This window comes from Panulirus ornatus, chromosome 3 (genome assembly GCF_036320965.1).
Source record: "Panulirus ornatus isolate Po-2019 chromosome 3, ASM3632096v1, whole genome shotgun sequence".
Lineage (NCBI taxonomy): Eukaryota > Metazoa > Arthropoda > Malacostraca > Decapoda > Palinuridae > Panulirus > Panulirus ornatus.
The window spans coordinates 35,362,195-35,379,244 of NC_092226.1; the positions used below are offsets into that span (position 1 = coordinate 35,362,195).

A 17,050-nucleotide genomic window follows, 5' to 3' on the forward strand; every position below is an offset into this window, starting at 1 on the left:
CCGATCACTCAAAATCTTTTTCACTCCATCTTTCCACCTCTAATTTGGTCTGCCACTTCTCCTCATTCCCTCCACCTCTGACACATATATCCTCTTTGTCAATCTTTCCTCACTCATTCTCTCCATGTGACCAAACCATTTCAAAACACCCTCTTCTGCTTTCTCAACCACAATCTTTTTATTACCACACATCTCTCTTACCCTATTATTACTTACTCGATCAAACCACCTCACACCACATATTGTCTTCAAACATCTCATTTCCACCACATCCACCCTCCTCCACACAACTCTATCCATAGCCCACGCCTTGCAACCATATAACATTGATGGAACCACTATTCCTTCAAACATCCCCATTTATGGTTTCCGAGATAATGTTCTCGACTTCCACACATTCTTTAACGCTCCTAGAATTTTTGCCCCCTCCCCACCCTATGATTCACTTCCAGTTCCATGGTTCCATCCGCTGCCAAATCCACTCCCAGATTTCTAAAACACTTCACTTCCTCCAGTTTTTCTCCATTCAAACTTACCTCCCAATTGACTTGTCCCTCAACCCTACTGTACCTAATAACCTTGCTCTTATTCACATTTCCTCTGAGCTTTCTTCTTTCACACACTTTACCAAACTTAGTCACCAGCTTCGGCAGTTTCTCACACGAATAAGCCACCAGCACTGTATCATAAGCGAACAACAAGTGACTCACTTCCCAAGCTCTCTCATCATATACATATATATCTTTCAAACTATTCGCCATTTCCCGCATTAGCAAGGTAACGTTAAGAACAGATGGCTGGGCCTCTGAGGGAATATCCTAACCTGGCTCCCTTCTCTGTTCCTTCTTTTGGAAAATTAAAAAAAAACAAGAGGGGAGGATTTCCAGCCCTCTGCTCCCTCCCCTTTTAGTCGCCTTCTACAACATGCAGGGAATACGTGGGAAGTATTCTTTCTCCCCTATCCCCAGGGATAATATATATATATATATATATATATATATATATATATATATATATATATATACTTTTTCCTTTTTCTTTTAAACTATTTGCCATTTCCCGCTTTAGCGAGGTAGCGTTAAGAACAGAGGACTGGGCCTTTTTTGGAATATCCTCACCTGGCCCCCTCTGTTCCTTCTTTTGGAAAATTAAAAAAAAAAAACGAGAGGTGGAGGATTATATATATATATATATATATATATATATATATATATATATATATTTTTATTATACTTTGTCGCTGTCTCCCGCGTTTGCGAAGTAGCGCAAGGAAACAGACGAAAGAAATGGCCCAACCCCCCCCCCCTCCATACACATGTATATACATACGTCCTCACACGCAAATATACATACCTACACAGCTTTCCATGGTTTACCCCAGACGCTTCACATGCCCTGCTTCAATCCACTGACAGCACGTCAACCCCGGTATACCACATCGCTCCAATTCACTCTATTCCTTGCCCTCCTTTCACCCTCCTGCATGTTCAGGCCCCGATCACACAAAATCTTTTTCACTCCATCTTTCCACCTCCAATTTGGTCTCCCTCTTCTCCTTGTTCCCTCCACCTCCGACACATATATCCTCTAGGTCAATCTTTCCTCACTCATCCTCTCCATGTGCCCAAACCACTTCAAAACACCCTCTTCTGCTCTCTCAACCACGCTCTTTTTATTTCCACACATCTCTCTTACCCTTACGTTACTCACTCGATCAAACCACCTCACACCACACATTGTCCTCAAACATCTCATTTCCAGCATATCCATCCTCCTGCGCACAACTCTATCCATAGCCCACGCCTCGCAACCATACAACATTGTTGGAACCACTATTCCTTCAAACATACCCATTTTTGCTTTCCGAGATAATGTTCTTGACTTCCACACATTCTTCAAGGCCCCCAGGATTTTCGCCCCCTCCCCCACCCTATGATCCACTTCCGCTTCCATGGTTCCATCCGCTGCCAGATCCACTCCCAGATATCTAAAACACTTCACTTCCTCCAGTTTTTCTCCATTCAAACTCACCTCCCAATTGACTTGACCCTCAACCCTACTGTACCTAATAACCTTGCTCTTATTCACATTTACTCTTAACTTTCTTCTTCCACACACTTTTCCAAACTCAGTCACCAGCTTCTGCAGTTTCTCACATGAATCAGCCACCAGCGCTGTATCATCAGCGAACAACAACTGACTCACTTCCCAAGCTCTCTCATCCCCAACAGACTTCATACTTGCCCCTCTTTCCAAAACTCTTGCATTTACCTCCCTAACAACACCATCCATAAACAAATTAAACAACCATGGAGACATCACACACCCCTGCCGCAAACCTACATTCACTGAGAACCAATCACTTTCCTCTCTTCCTACACGTACACATGCCTTTCATCCTCGATAAAAACTTTTCACTGCTTCTAACAACTTTCCTCCCACACCATATATTCTTAATACCTTCCACAGAGCATCTCTATCAACTCTATCATATGCCTTCTCCAGATCCATAAATGCTACATACAAATCCATTTGCTTTTCTAAGTATTTCTCACATACATTCTTCAAAGCAAACACCTGATCCACACATCCTCTACCACTCCTGAAGCCACACTGCTCTTCCCCAATCTGATGCTATGTACATGCCTTCACCCTCTCAATCAATACCCTCCCATATAATTTACCAGGAATACTCAACAAACTTATACCTCTGTAATTTGAGCACTCACTCTTATCCCCTTTGCCTTTGTACAATGGCACTATGCACGCATTCCGCCAATCCTCAGGCACCTCACCATGAGTCATACATACATTAAATAACCTTACCAACCAGTCAACAATACAGTCACCCCCTTTTTTAATAAATTCCACTGCAATACCATCCAAACCTGCTGCCTTGCCGGCTTTCATCTTCTGCAAAGCTTTCACTACCTCTTCTCTGTTTACCAAATCATTTTCCCTAACCCTCTCACTTTGCACACCACCTCGACCAAAACACCCTATATCTGCCACTCTATCATCAAACACATTCAACAAACCTTCAAAATACTCACTCCATCTCCTTCTCACATCACCACTACTTGTTATCACCTCCCCACTTGCGCCCTTCACCGAAGTTCCCATTTGCTCCCTTGTCTTACGCACTTTATTTACCTCCTTCCAGAACATCTTTTTATTCTCCCTAAAATTTAATGATACTCTCTCACCCCAACTCTCATTTGCCCTTTTTTTCGCCTCTTGCACCTTTCTCTTGACCTCCTGTCTCTTTCTTTTATACATCTCCCACTCAATTGCATTTTTTCCCTGCAAAAATCGTCCAAATGCCTCTCTCTTCTCTTTCACTAATACTCTTACTTCTTCATCCCACCACTCACTACCCTTTCTAATCATCAACCCACCTCCCACTCTTCTCATGCCACAAGCATCTTTTGCGCAATCCATCACTGATTCCCTAAATACATCCCATTCCTCCCCCACTCCCCTTACTTCCATTGTTCTCACCTTTTTCCATTCTGTACTCAGTCTCTCCTGGTACTTCCTCACACAGGTCTCCTTCTCAAGCTCACTTACCCTCACCACCCTCTTCACCCCAACATTCACTCTTCTTTTCTGAAAACCCATACAAATCTTCACCTTAGCCTCCACAAGATAATGATCAGACATCCCTCCAGTTGCACCTCTCAGCACATTAACATCCAAAAGTCTCTCTTTCGCACGCCTGTCAATTAACACGTAATCCAATAACGCTCTCTGGCCATCTCTCCTACTTACATAAGTATACTTATGTATATCTCGCTTTTTAAACCAGGTATTCCCAATCATCAGTCCTTTTTCAGCACATAAATCTACAAGCTCTTCACCATTTCCATTTACAACACTGAACACCCCATGTATACCAATTATTCCCTCAACTGCCACATTACTCACCTTTGCATTCAAATCACCCATCACTATGACCCGGTCTCGTGCATCAAAACCACTAACAACACACTCATTCAGCTGCTCCCAAAACACTTGCCTCTCTTGATCTTTCTTCTCATGCCCAGGTGCATATGCACCAATAATCACCCACCTCTCTCCATCAACTTTCAGTTTTACCCATATTAATCGAGAATTTACTTTCTTACACTCTATCACATACTTCCACAACTCCTGTTTCAGGAGTATTGCTACTCCTTCCCTTGCTCTTGTCCTCTCACTAACCCCTGACTTTACTCCCCAGACATTCCCAAACCACTCTTCCCCTTTACCCTTGAGCTTCGTTTCACTCAGAGCCAAAACATCCAGGTTCCTTTCCTCAAACATACTACCTATCTCTCCTTTTTTCACATCTTGGTTACATCCACACACATTTAGGCACCCCACTCTGAGCCTTCGAGGAGGATGAGCACTCCCCGCGTGACTCCTTCTTCTGTTTCCCATTTTAGAAAGTTAATACAAGGAGGGGAGGATTTCTGGCCCCCCGCTCCCGTCCCCTCTAGTCGCTTTCTACGACACGCGAGGAATACGTGGGAAGTATTCTTTCACCTCTATCCCCAGGGATAATATACATATATATATATACATATACACATACACACACATACACATACATACGCACATATACACACACACACTCATACATATATATACATATGAGAAATGTAAGAAACAATTTAGAAAACTGAAACTTCTAGCTTGAAATGAAAGAAAAAAAAGAATGTCACATAATGGTTCAACCTCTGGCTATGGAAAAAAGGAAATGTATAATTTATTTACACAAACGTCAATAGCAGTTCTCATCAATTTAACCACTGTATCAATAAGCTTCAATATATATATATATATATATATATATATATATATATATATATATATATATATATGAATCAGGGCATGTGAAGCGTCTGGGGTAAACCATGGAAAGTGTGTGGGGCCTGGATGTGGAAAGGGAGCTGTGGTTTCGGGCATTATTGCATAACAGCTAGAGACTGAGTGTGAACGAATGGGGCCTTTGTTGTCTTTTCCTAGCGATACCTCGCACACGAGGGGGGGAGGGGGATGGCATTCCATGTGTGGCGAGGTGGCGATGGGAATGAATAAAGGCAGACTGTGAATTGTGTGCATGGGTATATAAGTATGTGTCTGTGTGTGTATATATACGTGTACATTGAGATGTATAGGTATGTATATTTGAGTGTGTGGACGTGTATGTATATACATGTGTATGGGGGTGGGTTGGGCCATTTCTTTCGTCTGTTTCCTTGCACTACCTCGCAAACGCGGGAGACAGCGACAAAGCAAAATAAATATATATATATATATATATATATATATATATATATATATAATTTTTTTTTTATTATACTTTGTCGCTGTCTCCCGCGTTTGCGAGGTAGCGCAAGGAAACAGACGAAAGAAATGGCCCAACCCCCCCCCATACACATGTATATACATACGTCCACACACGCAAATATACATACCTACACAGCTTTCCATGGTTTACCCCAGACGCTTCACATGCCTTGATTCAATCCACTGACAGCACGTCAACCCCGGTATACCACATCGCTCCAATTCACTCTATTCCTTGCCCTCCTTTCACCCTCCTGCATGTTCAGGCCCCGATCACACAAAATCTTTTTCACTCCATCTTTCCACCTCCAATTTGGTCTCCCTCTTCTCCTCGTTCCCTCCACCTCTGACACATATATCCTCTTGGTCAATCTTTCCTCACTCATTCTCTCCATGTGCCCAAACCACTTCAAAACACCCTCTTCTGCTCTCTCAACCATGCTCTTTTTATTTCCACACATCTCTCTTACCCTTACGTTACTCACTCGATCAAACCACCTCACACCACACATTGTCCTCAAACATCTCATTTCCAGCACATCCATCCTCCTGCGCACAACTCTATCCATAGCCCACGCCTCGCAACCATACAACATTGTTGGAACCACTATTCCTTCAAACATACCCATTTTTGCTTTCCGAGATAATGTTCTCGACTTCCACACATTCTTCAAGGCCCCCAGAATTTTTGCCCCCTCCCCCACCCTATGATCCACTTCCGCTTCCATGGTTCCATCCGCTGCCATATCCACTCCCAGATATCTAAAACACTTCACTTCCTCCAGTTTTTCTCCATTCAAACTCACCTCCCAATTGACTTGACCCTCAACCCTACTGTACCTAATAACCTTGCTCTTATTCACATTTACTCTTAACTTTCTTCTTCCACACACTTTACCAAACTCAGTCACCAGCTTCTGCAGTTTCTCCCATGAATCAGCCACCAGCGCTGTATCATCAGCGAACAACAACTGCTTTGTTATATATATATATATATATATATATATATATATATATATATTTTTTATATTTTTTTTTTATTATACTTTGTCGCTGTCTCCCGCGTTTGCGAGGTAGCGCAAGGAAACAGACGAAAGAAATGGCCCAACCCCCCCCATACACATGTATATACATACGTCCACACACGCAAATATACATACCTACACAGCTTTCCATGGTTTACCCCAGACGCTTCACATGCCTTGATTCAATCCACTGACAGCACGTCAACCCCGGTATACCACATCGATCCAATTCACTCTATTCCTTGCCCTCCTTTCACCCTCCTGCATGTTCAGGCCCCGATCACACAAAATCTTTTTCACTCCATCTTTCCACCTCCAATTTGGTCTCCCTCTTCTCCTCGTTCCCTCCACCTCCGACACATATATCCTCTTGGTCAATCTTTCCTCACTCATTCTCTCCATGTGCCCAAACCACTTCAAAACACCCTCTTCTGCTCTCTCAACCACGCTCTTTTTATTTCCACACATCTCTCTTACCCTTACGTTACTCACTCGATCAAACCACCTCACACCACACATTGTCCTCAAACATCTCATTTCCAGCACATCCATCCTCCTGCGCACAACTCTATCCATAGCCCACGCCTCGCAACCATACAACATTGTTGGAACCACTATTCCTTCAAACATACCCATTTTTGCTTTCCGAGATAATGTTCTCGACTTCCACACATTCTTCAAGGCCCCCAGAATTTTCGCCCCCTCCCCCACCCTATGATCCACTTCCGCTTCCATGGTTCCATCCGCTGCCAGATCCACTCCCAGATATCTAAAACACTTCACTTCCTCCAGTTTTTCTCCATTCAAACTCACCTCCCAATTGACTTGACCCTCAACCCTACTGTACCTAATAACGTTGCTCTTATTCACATTTACTCTTAACTTTCTTCTTCCACACACTTTACCAAACTCAGTCACCAGCTTCTGCAGTTTCTCACATGAATCAGCCACCAGCGCTGTATCATCAGCGAACAACAACTGACTCACTTCCCAAGCTCTCTCATCCCCAACAGACTTCATACTTGCCCCTCTTTCCAAAACTCTTGCATTTACCTCCCTAACAACCCCATCCATAAACAAATTAAACAACCATGGAGACATCACACACCCCTGCCGCAAACCTACATTCACCAAGAACCAGTCACTCTCCTCTCTTCCTACACGTACACATACATGTACACACATATATATATATATATATATATTGGTAAAGTGTGTGAAAGAAGAAAGCTGAGAGTAAATGTGAATAAGAGCAGGGTTATTAGGTACAGTAGGGTTGAGGGACAAGTCAATTGGGAGGTAAGTTTGAATGGAGAAAAACTGGAGGAAGTGAAGTTTTAGATATCTGGGAGTGGATTTGGCAGCAGATGGAACTATGGAAGCTGAAGTGAATCATAGGGTGGGGTACGGGGCGAAAGTTTTGGGAGCGTTGAAAAATGTGTGGAAGTCGAAAATGTTATCTTGGAAAACAAAAAATGGGTATGTTCGAAGAAATAGTGGTTCCAACAATGTTATATGGTTGCGAGGCATGGGTTACAGATAGAGTTGTGCCAGGAAGGTGGATGTGGTGTGAGTTGGTTTGATCGAGTAAGAAATGAAAGGGTAAGAGAGATGTGTGGTAATAAAAAGAGTGTGGTTGAGAAAGCAGAAGAGGGTGTTTTGAAATGGTTTTGTAACTTGGAGAGAATGAGTGAGGAAAGATTGACAAAGAGGATATATGTGTCAGAGGTGGAGGGAATGAGAAGTGCCAGACCAAATTGGAGGTGGAAAGATGGAGTGAAAAAGATTTTGAGTGATCAGGGCCTGAACATGCAAAAGGGGGGGGGGGGGGGGTGAAAGGCGTGCAAGGAATAGAGTAAATTGGAACAATGTGGTATACCAGGGTCTATGTGCTGTTAATGGACTGAACCATGGCATGTGAAGCGTCTGGAGTAAACCATAGAAAGTTTTGTGGGGCCTGGATGTGGAAAGGGAGCTGTGGTTTTGGTGCATTATACATGACAGCTAGAGACTGAGTGTGAACGAATGTGGCCTTTGTTGTCTTTTCCTAGTGCTACCTTGTGCACATGCGGGGGGAGGGGATTGTTATTTCATGTGTGGCAGGGTGGCAATGGGAATGAATAAGAGCAGACAGTATGAATTCTGTGCATGTGTATATATGAATATGTCTATGTGTGTATATATATGTATATGTTTAGATGTATAGGTATGTATATGTGCATGTGTGGACATATATATATATATATATATATATATATATATATATATATATAGAAGGCGACTAAAAGGGAAGGGAGCGGGGGGCTGGAAATCCTCCCCTCTCGTTTTTTTTTTTTTTTTTTTTTTTTATTTTCCAAAAGAAGGAACAGAGAAGAGGTCAAGGTGAGGATATTCCCTCAGGGGCCCAGTCCTCTGTTCTTAACGCTACCTCGCTATCGCGGGAAATAGCGAATAGTATGAAAAAAAATATATATATATATATATATATATATATATATATATATATATATATATATATATATATTATCTCGGAAAGCAAAAATGGGTACGTTTGAAGGAATAGTGGTTCCAACAATGCTGTATGGTTGCGAGGCGTGGGCTATGGATAGAGCTGTGCACAGGAGGATGGATGTGCTGGAAATGAGATTTTTGAGGACAATGTGTGGTGTGAGGTGGTTTGATCGAGTAAGTAACGTAAGAGTAAGAGAGATGTGTGGAAATAAAAAGAGCGTGGTCGAGAGAGCAGAAGAGGGTGTTTTGAAATGGTTTGGGCATATGGAGAGAATGAGTGAGGAGAGATTGACCAAGAGGATATATGTGTCGGAGGTGGAGGGAACGAGGAGAAGAGGGAGACCAAATTGGAGGTGGAAAGATGGAGTGAAAAAGATTTTGTGTGATCGGGGCCTGAACATGCAGGAGGGTGAAAGGAGGGCAAGAAATAGAGTGTATTGGAGTCATGTGGTATACAGGGGTTGACGTGCTGTCAGTGGATTGAAGCAAGGCATGTGAAGCGTCTGGGGTAAACCATGGAAAGCTGTGTAGGTATGTATATTTGCGTGTCTGGATGTGTGTATGTACATGTGTATGGGGGGGGGGGGGGGTTGGGCCATTTCTTTCGTCTGTTTCCTTGCGCTACCTCGCAAACGCGGGAGACAGCGACAAAGTATAAAAAAAAAAAAAAAAAAAAAAAATATATATATATATATATATATATATATATATATATATATATATATATATATATATATATATATTATCCCTGGGGATAGGGAAGAAAGAATACTTCCCACGTATTCCCTGCGTGTCGTAGAAGGCAACTAAAAGGGGAGGGAGCGGGTGGCTGGAAATCCTCCCCTTTCTTGTTTTTTTTTAATTTTCCAAAAGAAGGAACAGAGAAGGGGGTCAGGTGAGGATATTCCCTCTAAGGCCCAGTTCTCTGTTCTTAACGCTACCTCGCTAACGCAGGAAATGGCAAATTGTATGAAAAAAAAAATATATATATATATATATATATATATATATATATATATAGGGTGGGGGAGGGGGCGAAAATTCTGGGAGCCTTGAAGAATGTGTGGAAGTCGAGAACATTATCTCGGAAAGCAAAAATGGGTATGTTTGAAGGAATAGTGGTTCCAACAATGTTGTATGGTTGTGAGGCGTGGGCTATGGATAGAGTTGTGCGCAGGAGGGTGGATGTGCTGGAAATGAGATGTTTGAGGACAATGTGTGGTGTGAGGTGGTTTGATCGAGTAAGTAACGTAAGGGTAAGAGAGATGTGTGGAAATAAAAAGAGCGTGGTTGAGAGAGCAGAAGAGGGTGTTTTGAAATGGTTTGGGCACATGGAGAGAATGAGTGAGGAAAGATTGACCAAGAGGATATATGTGTCGGAGGTGGAGGGAACGAGGAGAAGTGGGAGACCAAATTGTAGGTGGGAAGATGGAGTGAAAAAGATTTTGTGCGATCGGGGCCTGAACATGCACGAGGGTGAAAGGAGGGCAAGGAATAGAGTGAATTGGATCGATGTGGTATACCGGGGTTGACGTGCTGTCAGTGGATTGAATCAGGGCATGTGAAGAGTCTGGGGTAAACCATGGAAAGCTGTGTAGGTATGTATATTTGCATGTGTGGACGTATGTATATACATGTGTATGGGGTTGGGTTGGGCCATTTCTTTCGTCTGTTTCCTTGCGCTACCTCGTAAACGCGGGAGACAGCAACAAAGCAAAAATATATATATATATATATATATATATATATATATATATATATATATATAACTCATTCTCTCCATTTCACCAAACCATTTCAAAACACCCTCTTAAGCTCTCTCAACCACTCTCTTTTTATTACCACACATCTCTCTTATGCTTTCATTACTTACTCGATCAAACCACCTCACACCACATATTGTCCTCAAACATCTAATTTCCAGCACATCCACCCTCCTCCGCACAACTCTATCTATAGCCCACGCCTCACAACAATACATCATTGTTGGAACCACTATTCCTTCAAATATACCCATTTTTGCTATCCAAGATAACATTCTCGACTTCTACACACTCTTCAATGCTCCTAGAACTTTTGCCACATCCCATCCTATGATTTACTTCCGCTTCCATGGTTCCATCTGCTGCCAAATCCATTCCCAAGATATCTAAAACACTTCACTTCCTCCAGTTTTTCTCCATTCAAACTTACCTCCCAAATGACTTGTCCCTCAACCCTACTGTACCTAATAACCTTGCTCTTATTCACATTTACTCTTAGCTTTCTTCTTTCACTCACTTTACCAAACTCAGTCACTCGCTTTTGCAGTTTCTCACACAAATCAGCCACCAGCAACTGACACTTCCCAAGCTTTCTCATCCACAACAGAATGCATTCTTACCCCTCTTCCCAAAACTCTTGCATTCACCTCCCTAACAACCCCATCCATAAGCAAATTAAACAAACATGGAGACATCACGCACCCCTGTCGCAAACCAACATTCACTGAGAACCAATCACTTTCCTCTCTTCCTACACGTACACATGCCTTACATCCTCGATAAAAACTTTTCACAGCTTCTAACAACTTGCCTTCCACACCATATATTCTTAATACCTTCTACAGGGCATCTCTATCAACTCTATCATATGCCTTCTCCAGATCCATAAATGCTACATACAAATCCATTTCCTTTTCTAAGTATTTCTCACATACATTCTTCAAAGCAAACACCTGATCCACACATCCTTTACCACTTCTGAAACCACACTGCCCTTCCCCAATCTGATCCTCTGTACATGCCTTCACCCTCTCAATCAATACCCTCACCCTCCCATATAATTTCCCAGGAATACTCAACAAACTTATACCTCTGTAATTTGAGCACTCACTTTTATCCCCTTTGCCTTTGTACAATGGCACTATGCAAGCATTCCTGCCAATCCTCAGGCACCTCACCAGGTGAGTCATACATACATTAAATATCCTTACCAACCAGTGAACAACACAGTCACCCCCCTTTTTAATATATTCCACTGACTGCAATACCATCCTAACCCGCTGCCTTGCCAGCTTTCATCTTCCTCAAAGCTTTTACTACCTCTTCTCTGTTTACGAAATCATTCTCCCTAACCCTCCCACTTCGCACAACACCCTAAAACTGCCATTCTATCTAACACATTCAACAAACCTTGAAAATACTCACTCCATCTCCTTCTCATATCACCAATACTTGTTATCACCTCCCCATTAGCCCCCTTCACCGATGTTCCCATTTGTTCTCTTGTCTTAGGCACTTTATTTACCTCCCTCCAAAACATCTTTTTATTTTCCCTAAAATTTAATGATACTCTCTCACCCCAACTCTCATATGCCCTCTTTTTCACCTCTTAAAGCTTTCTCTTGGCCTCCTGCCTCTTTGTTTCATCCATCTTCCAGTCATTTGCACTATTTCCCTGCAAAGATCGTCCAAATGCCACTCTCTTCTCTTTAACAAATAATCTTACTTCATCCCACCACTCACTAGCCTTTCTAATCTGCTCACCTCCCACGCTTCAAAAGGTGAGTAATGTGGCAGGTGAGGGAATAATTGGTGTACATGGGGTATTCAGTGTTGTAAATGGTGAAGAGCTTGTAGATTAGTGTGCTGAAAAAGGACTGGTGATTGGGAATACCTGGTTTAAAAAGAGAGATATACATAAGTATACGTATGTAAGTAGGAGATATGGCCAGACAGCATTATTGGATTACTTTTTAATTGATAGGTGCGTGAAAGAGAGACTTTTGGATGTTAATGTGCTGATAGGTGCAACTGGAGGGATGTCTTATCATTATCTTGTGTATCTTGTGGAGGTGGTGAAGACTTGTAGCAGTTTTCAGAAATAAAAGGGAGAATGTTGGGGTGAAGAGAGTGGTGAGAGTAAGTGAGCTTGGGAAGGAGACTTGAGTGAGGAAGTACCAGGAGAGACTGAGTGCTGGATGGAAAGAGGTGGGAGCAAAGGACGTAAGGGGAGTGGGGGAGGAATGGGATGTATTTAGGGAAGCAGTGATGGCTTGCACAAAAGATGCTTGTGGCATCAGAAGCATGGGAGGTGGGCAGATTAGAAAGGGTAGTGAGTGGTGGGATGAAGAAGTAAGATTATTAGTGAAAGAGAAGAGAGAGGCATTTGGATGATTTTTGCAGGGAAATAGTGCAAATGACAGGGAGATGTATAAAAGAAAGAGGTAGGTCAAGAGTTAGGTGCAAGAGGTGAAAAAGAGGGCAAATAAGAGTTGGGGTGAGAGAGTATCATGAAATTTTAGGGAGAATAAAAAGATGTTTTGGAAGGAGGTAAATAAAGTGCATAAGACAAGAGAACAAATGGGAACATTGGTGAAGGGGGCTAATGAGGAGGTAATAACAAGTAGTGGTGATGTGAAAAAGAGATGGAGTGAGTATTTGAAGGTTTGTTGAATGTGTTAGATCTGATAGAGTGGCAGATAAAGGGTGTTTTGGTTGAGGTGGTGTGCGAAAAGAAAGGGGTCAGGGAGAATTATTTGCTAAACAGAGAAGAGGTAGTGAAAGCTTTGCGGAAGATGAAAGCTGGCAAGGCAGCGGGTTTGGATGGTATTGCAGTGGAATTTATTAAAGAAGGGTGTGACTGTGTTGTAGACTGGTTGTTGAGGATATTCAATGTAGGTATGGTTCATTATGAAGTGCCTGGGGATTGACAGAATACATGCATAGTGCCATTGTACAAAGGCAAAGGAGATAAAGGTGAGTGTTCAAATTACAGAGGTTTAAGTTTGTTGAGGATTCCTGGGAAATTAATATAGAAGGGTATTGATTAAGAGGGTGGGTGAAGGCATGTAGAGAACATCAGATTGGGGAAGAGCAGTGTGGTTTCCGAAGTCATAGAGGATGTGTGGATCAGGTGTTTGCTTTGAAGAATGTATGTGAGAAATACTTAGAAAAAACAAATGGATTTGTATGTAACATTTATGGATCTGGAGAAGGCATGTGATAGAGTTGATAGAGATGCTCTGTGGAAGATATTAAGAGTATATGGTGTGGGAGGCAAGGTGCTGGCAGCAGTAAAAAGTTTTTATCTAAGATGTAAGGCATGTGTACGAGTAGGAAGGAAGGAAAGTGATTGGTTCTCAGTGAATGTTGGTTTGTGGCATTTGTGCATGATGTCTCCATGGTTGTTGAATTTGTTTATGGTTGGGGCTGTTAGGGAGGTGAATGCAAGGGTTTTGGAGAGAGGGGTAAGTATGCAGTCTGTTGTGGATGAGAGGGCTTGAGAAGTGAGTCAGTTGATGATACAGTGCTGGTGGCTGATTCGGGTGAGAAAGTGCAGAAGTTGGTGACTGAGTTTGGTAAAGTGTGTGAAAGAAGAAAGCTGAGAGTAAATGTGAATAAGAGCAAGGTTATTAGGTACAGTAGAGTTGAGGGACAAGTCAATCAGGAGGTAAGTTTGAACAGAGAAAAACTGGAGGAAGTGAAGTGTTTTAAATATCTGGGAGTGAGTTTCGCAGCAGATGGAACCATGGAAGCAGAAGTGAGTAACAGGGTTGGGGATGGGGTGAAGTTTCTGGTAGCTTTAAAAATGTGTGGAAGGCGAGAACATTATCTCAGAGAGCAAAAATGGGTATGTTTGAAGGAATAGTGGTTCTAACAATGTTATATGGTTGCGAGGCGTGGGCTACAGATAGATATAATTCACTTCCGCTTCCATGGTTCCATCCGCTGCCAAATCCACTCCCAGATATCTAAAACACTTCATGAATGCCCACACATGCACATATACATATCAACATATACACATGTACATATAAATACATACACACATATACATATATACACACATACACATTTATACTTGCTTGCCTTCATCCATTCCTGGTGCTACCGTGCCCCACAGGAAACAACATTGATACCCCCTGCTTCAGCAAGGTAGCACCAAGAGTACAGACAAAAAAGGCCACATTCGTTCACATCCAGTCTGTAGCTGTCATGTGTAATGCACTAAAACCACAGCTCCCTATTCACATACAGGCCTCATAGACCTTTCCAAGGTTTACCCCAGATGTTTCACATGCCCTGATTCAGTCCACTGACAGCAAGTCGACCCCAGTATTTCACATTTTTCCAGTTCACTCTGTTCCTTGCACACCTCTCACCCTCCTATACTATTTCTTGAAAATTAAATGCTCCTCCCTGAAAGATGAATATGTATCACAGACATTAAGGAAATGTGTTAAATTATTTTGTTATGAGTGAAGAGATTGTATCATGTCAAATATATTTCAGTAGACTAACACTTAACTTTCAAAATTCAAGTCTGCATTAGAGGCAAAACCTTCAAGATTACTCAAAGTATTCATTTCATCATCATAGGAGGAGGATGAACTGGAAGGAGAAGTGTTGCTCAGTTCAAGAGGACTGAAAGGTTGTACTTGAATTTCTTCACTTTCAACAAACTCCTGTCCAGTAATAGTTTCACAAGCTTGCTGGCTCTCAGTGTTTTCTTGATCCTTGATGACAAAATCACTCACTACATCTTTTTCTGAACCACTCTCATCTTGAATTGAAAGAGTAGTAGTGCAGACATTTTCTTCAAAATTTTCAGGCTTTGCCTGTTTGGATGGATTACCAATTATGACATCCACATGATTTTTACCCTCCTCAAGAGAAGTGACATCAGTCATTCCAAGAGGATCTTTATCATCATTTATTTCATCACCAACTTCTACCACTTGAGGTGGACAAACTGTATCATTCTTTGTTTCTCTTTCTTCCACTATAACTTCAAGATCATTCACTGGACCTACTATTTTACCGTCTTTGTTGTGGACAGATAAAGACTCCATGGAAGCCGCTAGCTCACCTGCAGCCTCAAGGATCCTTTCCCGAGCACGTAGAGCATCTTCTGAAGCCTGCATTGAAAGAACTGATCAATACAGTATCTATATTACTTTTGCATGTGTTTTTCTCCAACTACATGACAAGCAAAACAATATCCATTGTATTTGACACTGTCCAGGAAGGAGGTTCAGATGAAACATCCTCTATAGACTGTGGAAGTGGGGATAAGCAGACCAAAATACAAGGTCATGTATGTCTTTACATTGCACATAATATATCTGAGTCATGATGTTAAAACAGATGTATTAGCAACGAGAAATGGGTAATGCTCTAGAACATACAGTACACTTTGTCAACTTACAAAGAATGTAACACGCACATAATAATGCCTTTGCGAGTAATAAAGTCTAAACAGAAGTTGCAATTGTTAACATAAAAAATGTGTAAAATCCCGTGATGAAATCATTGTGAGCATTTTTCCTCCATGTTACTTTAAGTACTTACCTTGTTCACAGTGGGTGTTTATAATTACTCAAAGACCAAGGGGTAATTCACTGTCCTATGTTACCTAGCAAGTCCCATACCTTAACTTACAGCATTGTAATGGGGCATCCCAAGGTACTGAAATATTTTAGTTATCTTGACATGGCCAAATATCTTTAAAAATGAGGTTTAAAGAAAAGATTTTCCTAAAGCACCTTTGGGTGTGGTTTCTGTACATCTTAGTGTTTTTAGATGCCCAAATCCAGCTTGTCTTTTTCTGTGTGGCTTATTGGAAATACAAGACAGGAATCAAAACAGAAAGTAGTTTATGCCCACCTAGTGCTGTTCAATACTACTTAACTTTTCAATCCTGGTTCAACTGTTGGAGTGTGTCTATTCCTCCAGTGGTATGGCTCAAGCTTGTCTTGACCCACTACTGTGTAAGACAGCCCCTAGGGCACGTGCCTGGAGTTCCTAGTGAACCACAAGGCTTTTACTGAGGCAATATATATATATATATATATATTTTTTTTTTTTTTGCTTTGTCGCTGTCTCCCGCGTTTGCGAGGTAGCGCAAGGAAACAGACGAAAGAAATGGCCCAACCCACCCCCATACACATGTATATACATACGTCCACACACGCAAATATACATACCTACACAGCTTTCCATGGTTTACCCCAGACGCTTCACATGCCTTGATTCAATCCACTGACAGCACGTCAACCCCAGTATACCACATCGCTCCAATTCACTCTATTCCTTGCCCTCCTTTCACCCTCCTGCATGTTCAGGCCCCGATCACACAAAATCTTTTTCACTCCATCTTTCCACCTCCAATTTGGTCTCCCTCTTCTCCTCGTTCCC

The 17,050-nt window shown here is 42.0% G+C and overlaps 1 protein-coding gene across 5 annotated transcripts in view; it reads right to left on the reverse strand.

Annotated features, from left to right (window-relative positions):
* The window catches only part of LOC139762069 (uncharacterized), a 455,708-nt gene that overhangs the window by 193,422 nt on the left and 245,236 nt on the right, over positions 1–17,050 (reverse strand). For 4 of the 5 annotated variants that reach the window (XM_071686826.1, XM_071686827.1, XM_071686825.1 and 1 more), the window contains one exon: positions 9,879–15,771. In XM_071686826.1, coding sequence (XP_071542927.1) covers positions 15,157–15,771 — 615 coding nt within the window. In that variant the 3' untranslated portion in view covers positions 9,879–15,156. Of the gene's footprint in view, positions 1–9,878; positions 15,772–17,050 lie in introns of those variants that run through there. The other variant, XR_011715680.1, reaches the window with a different exon arrangement.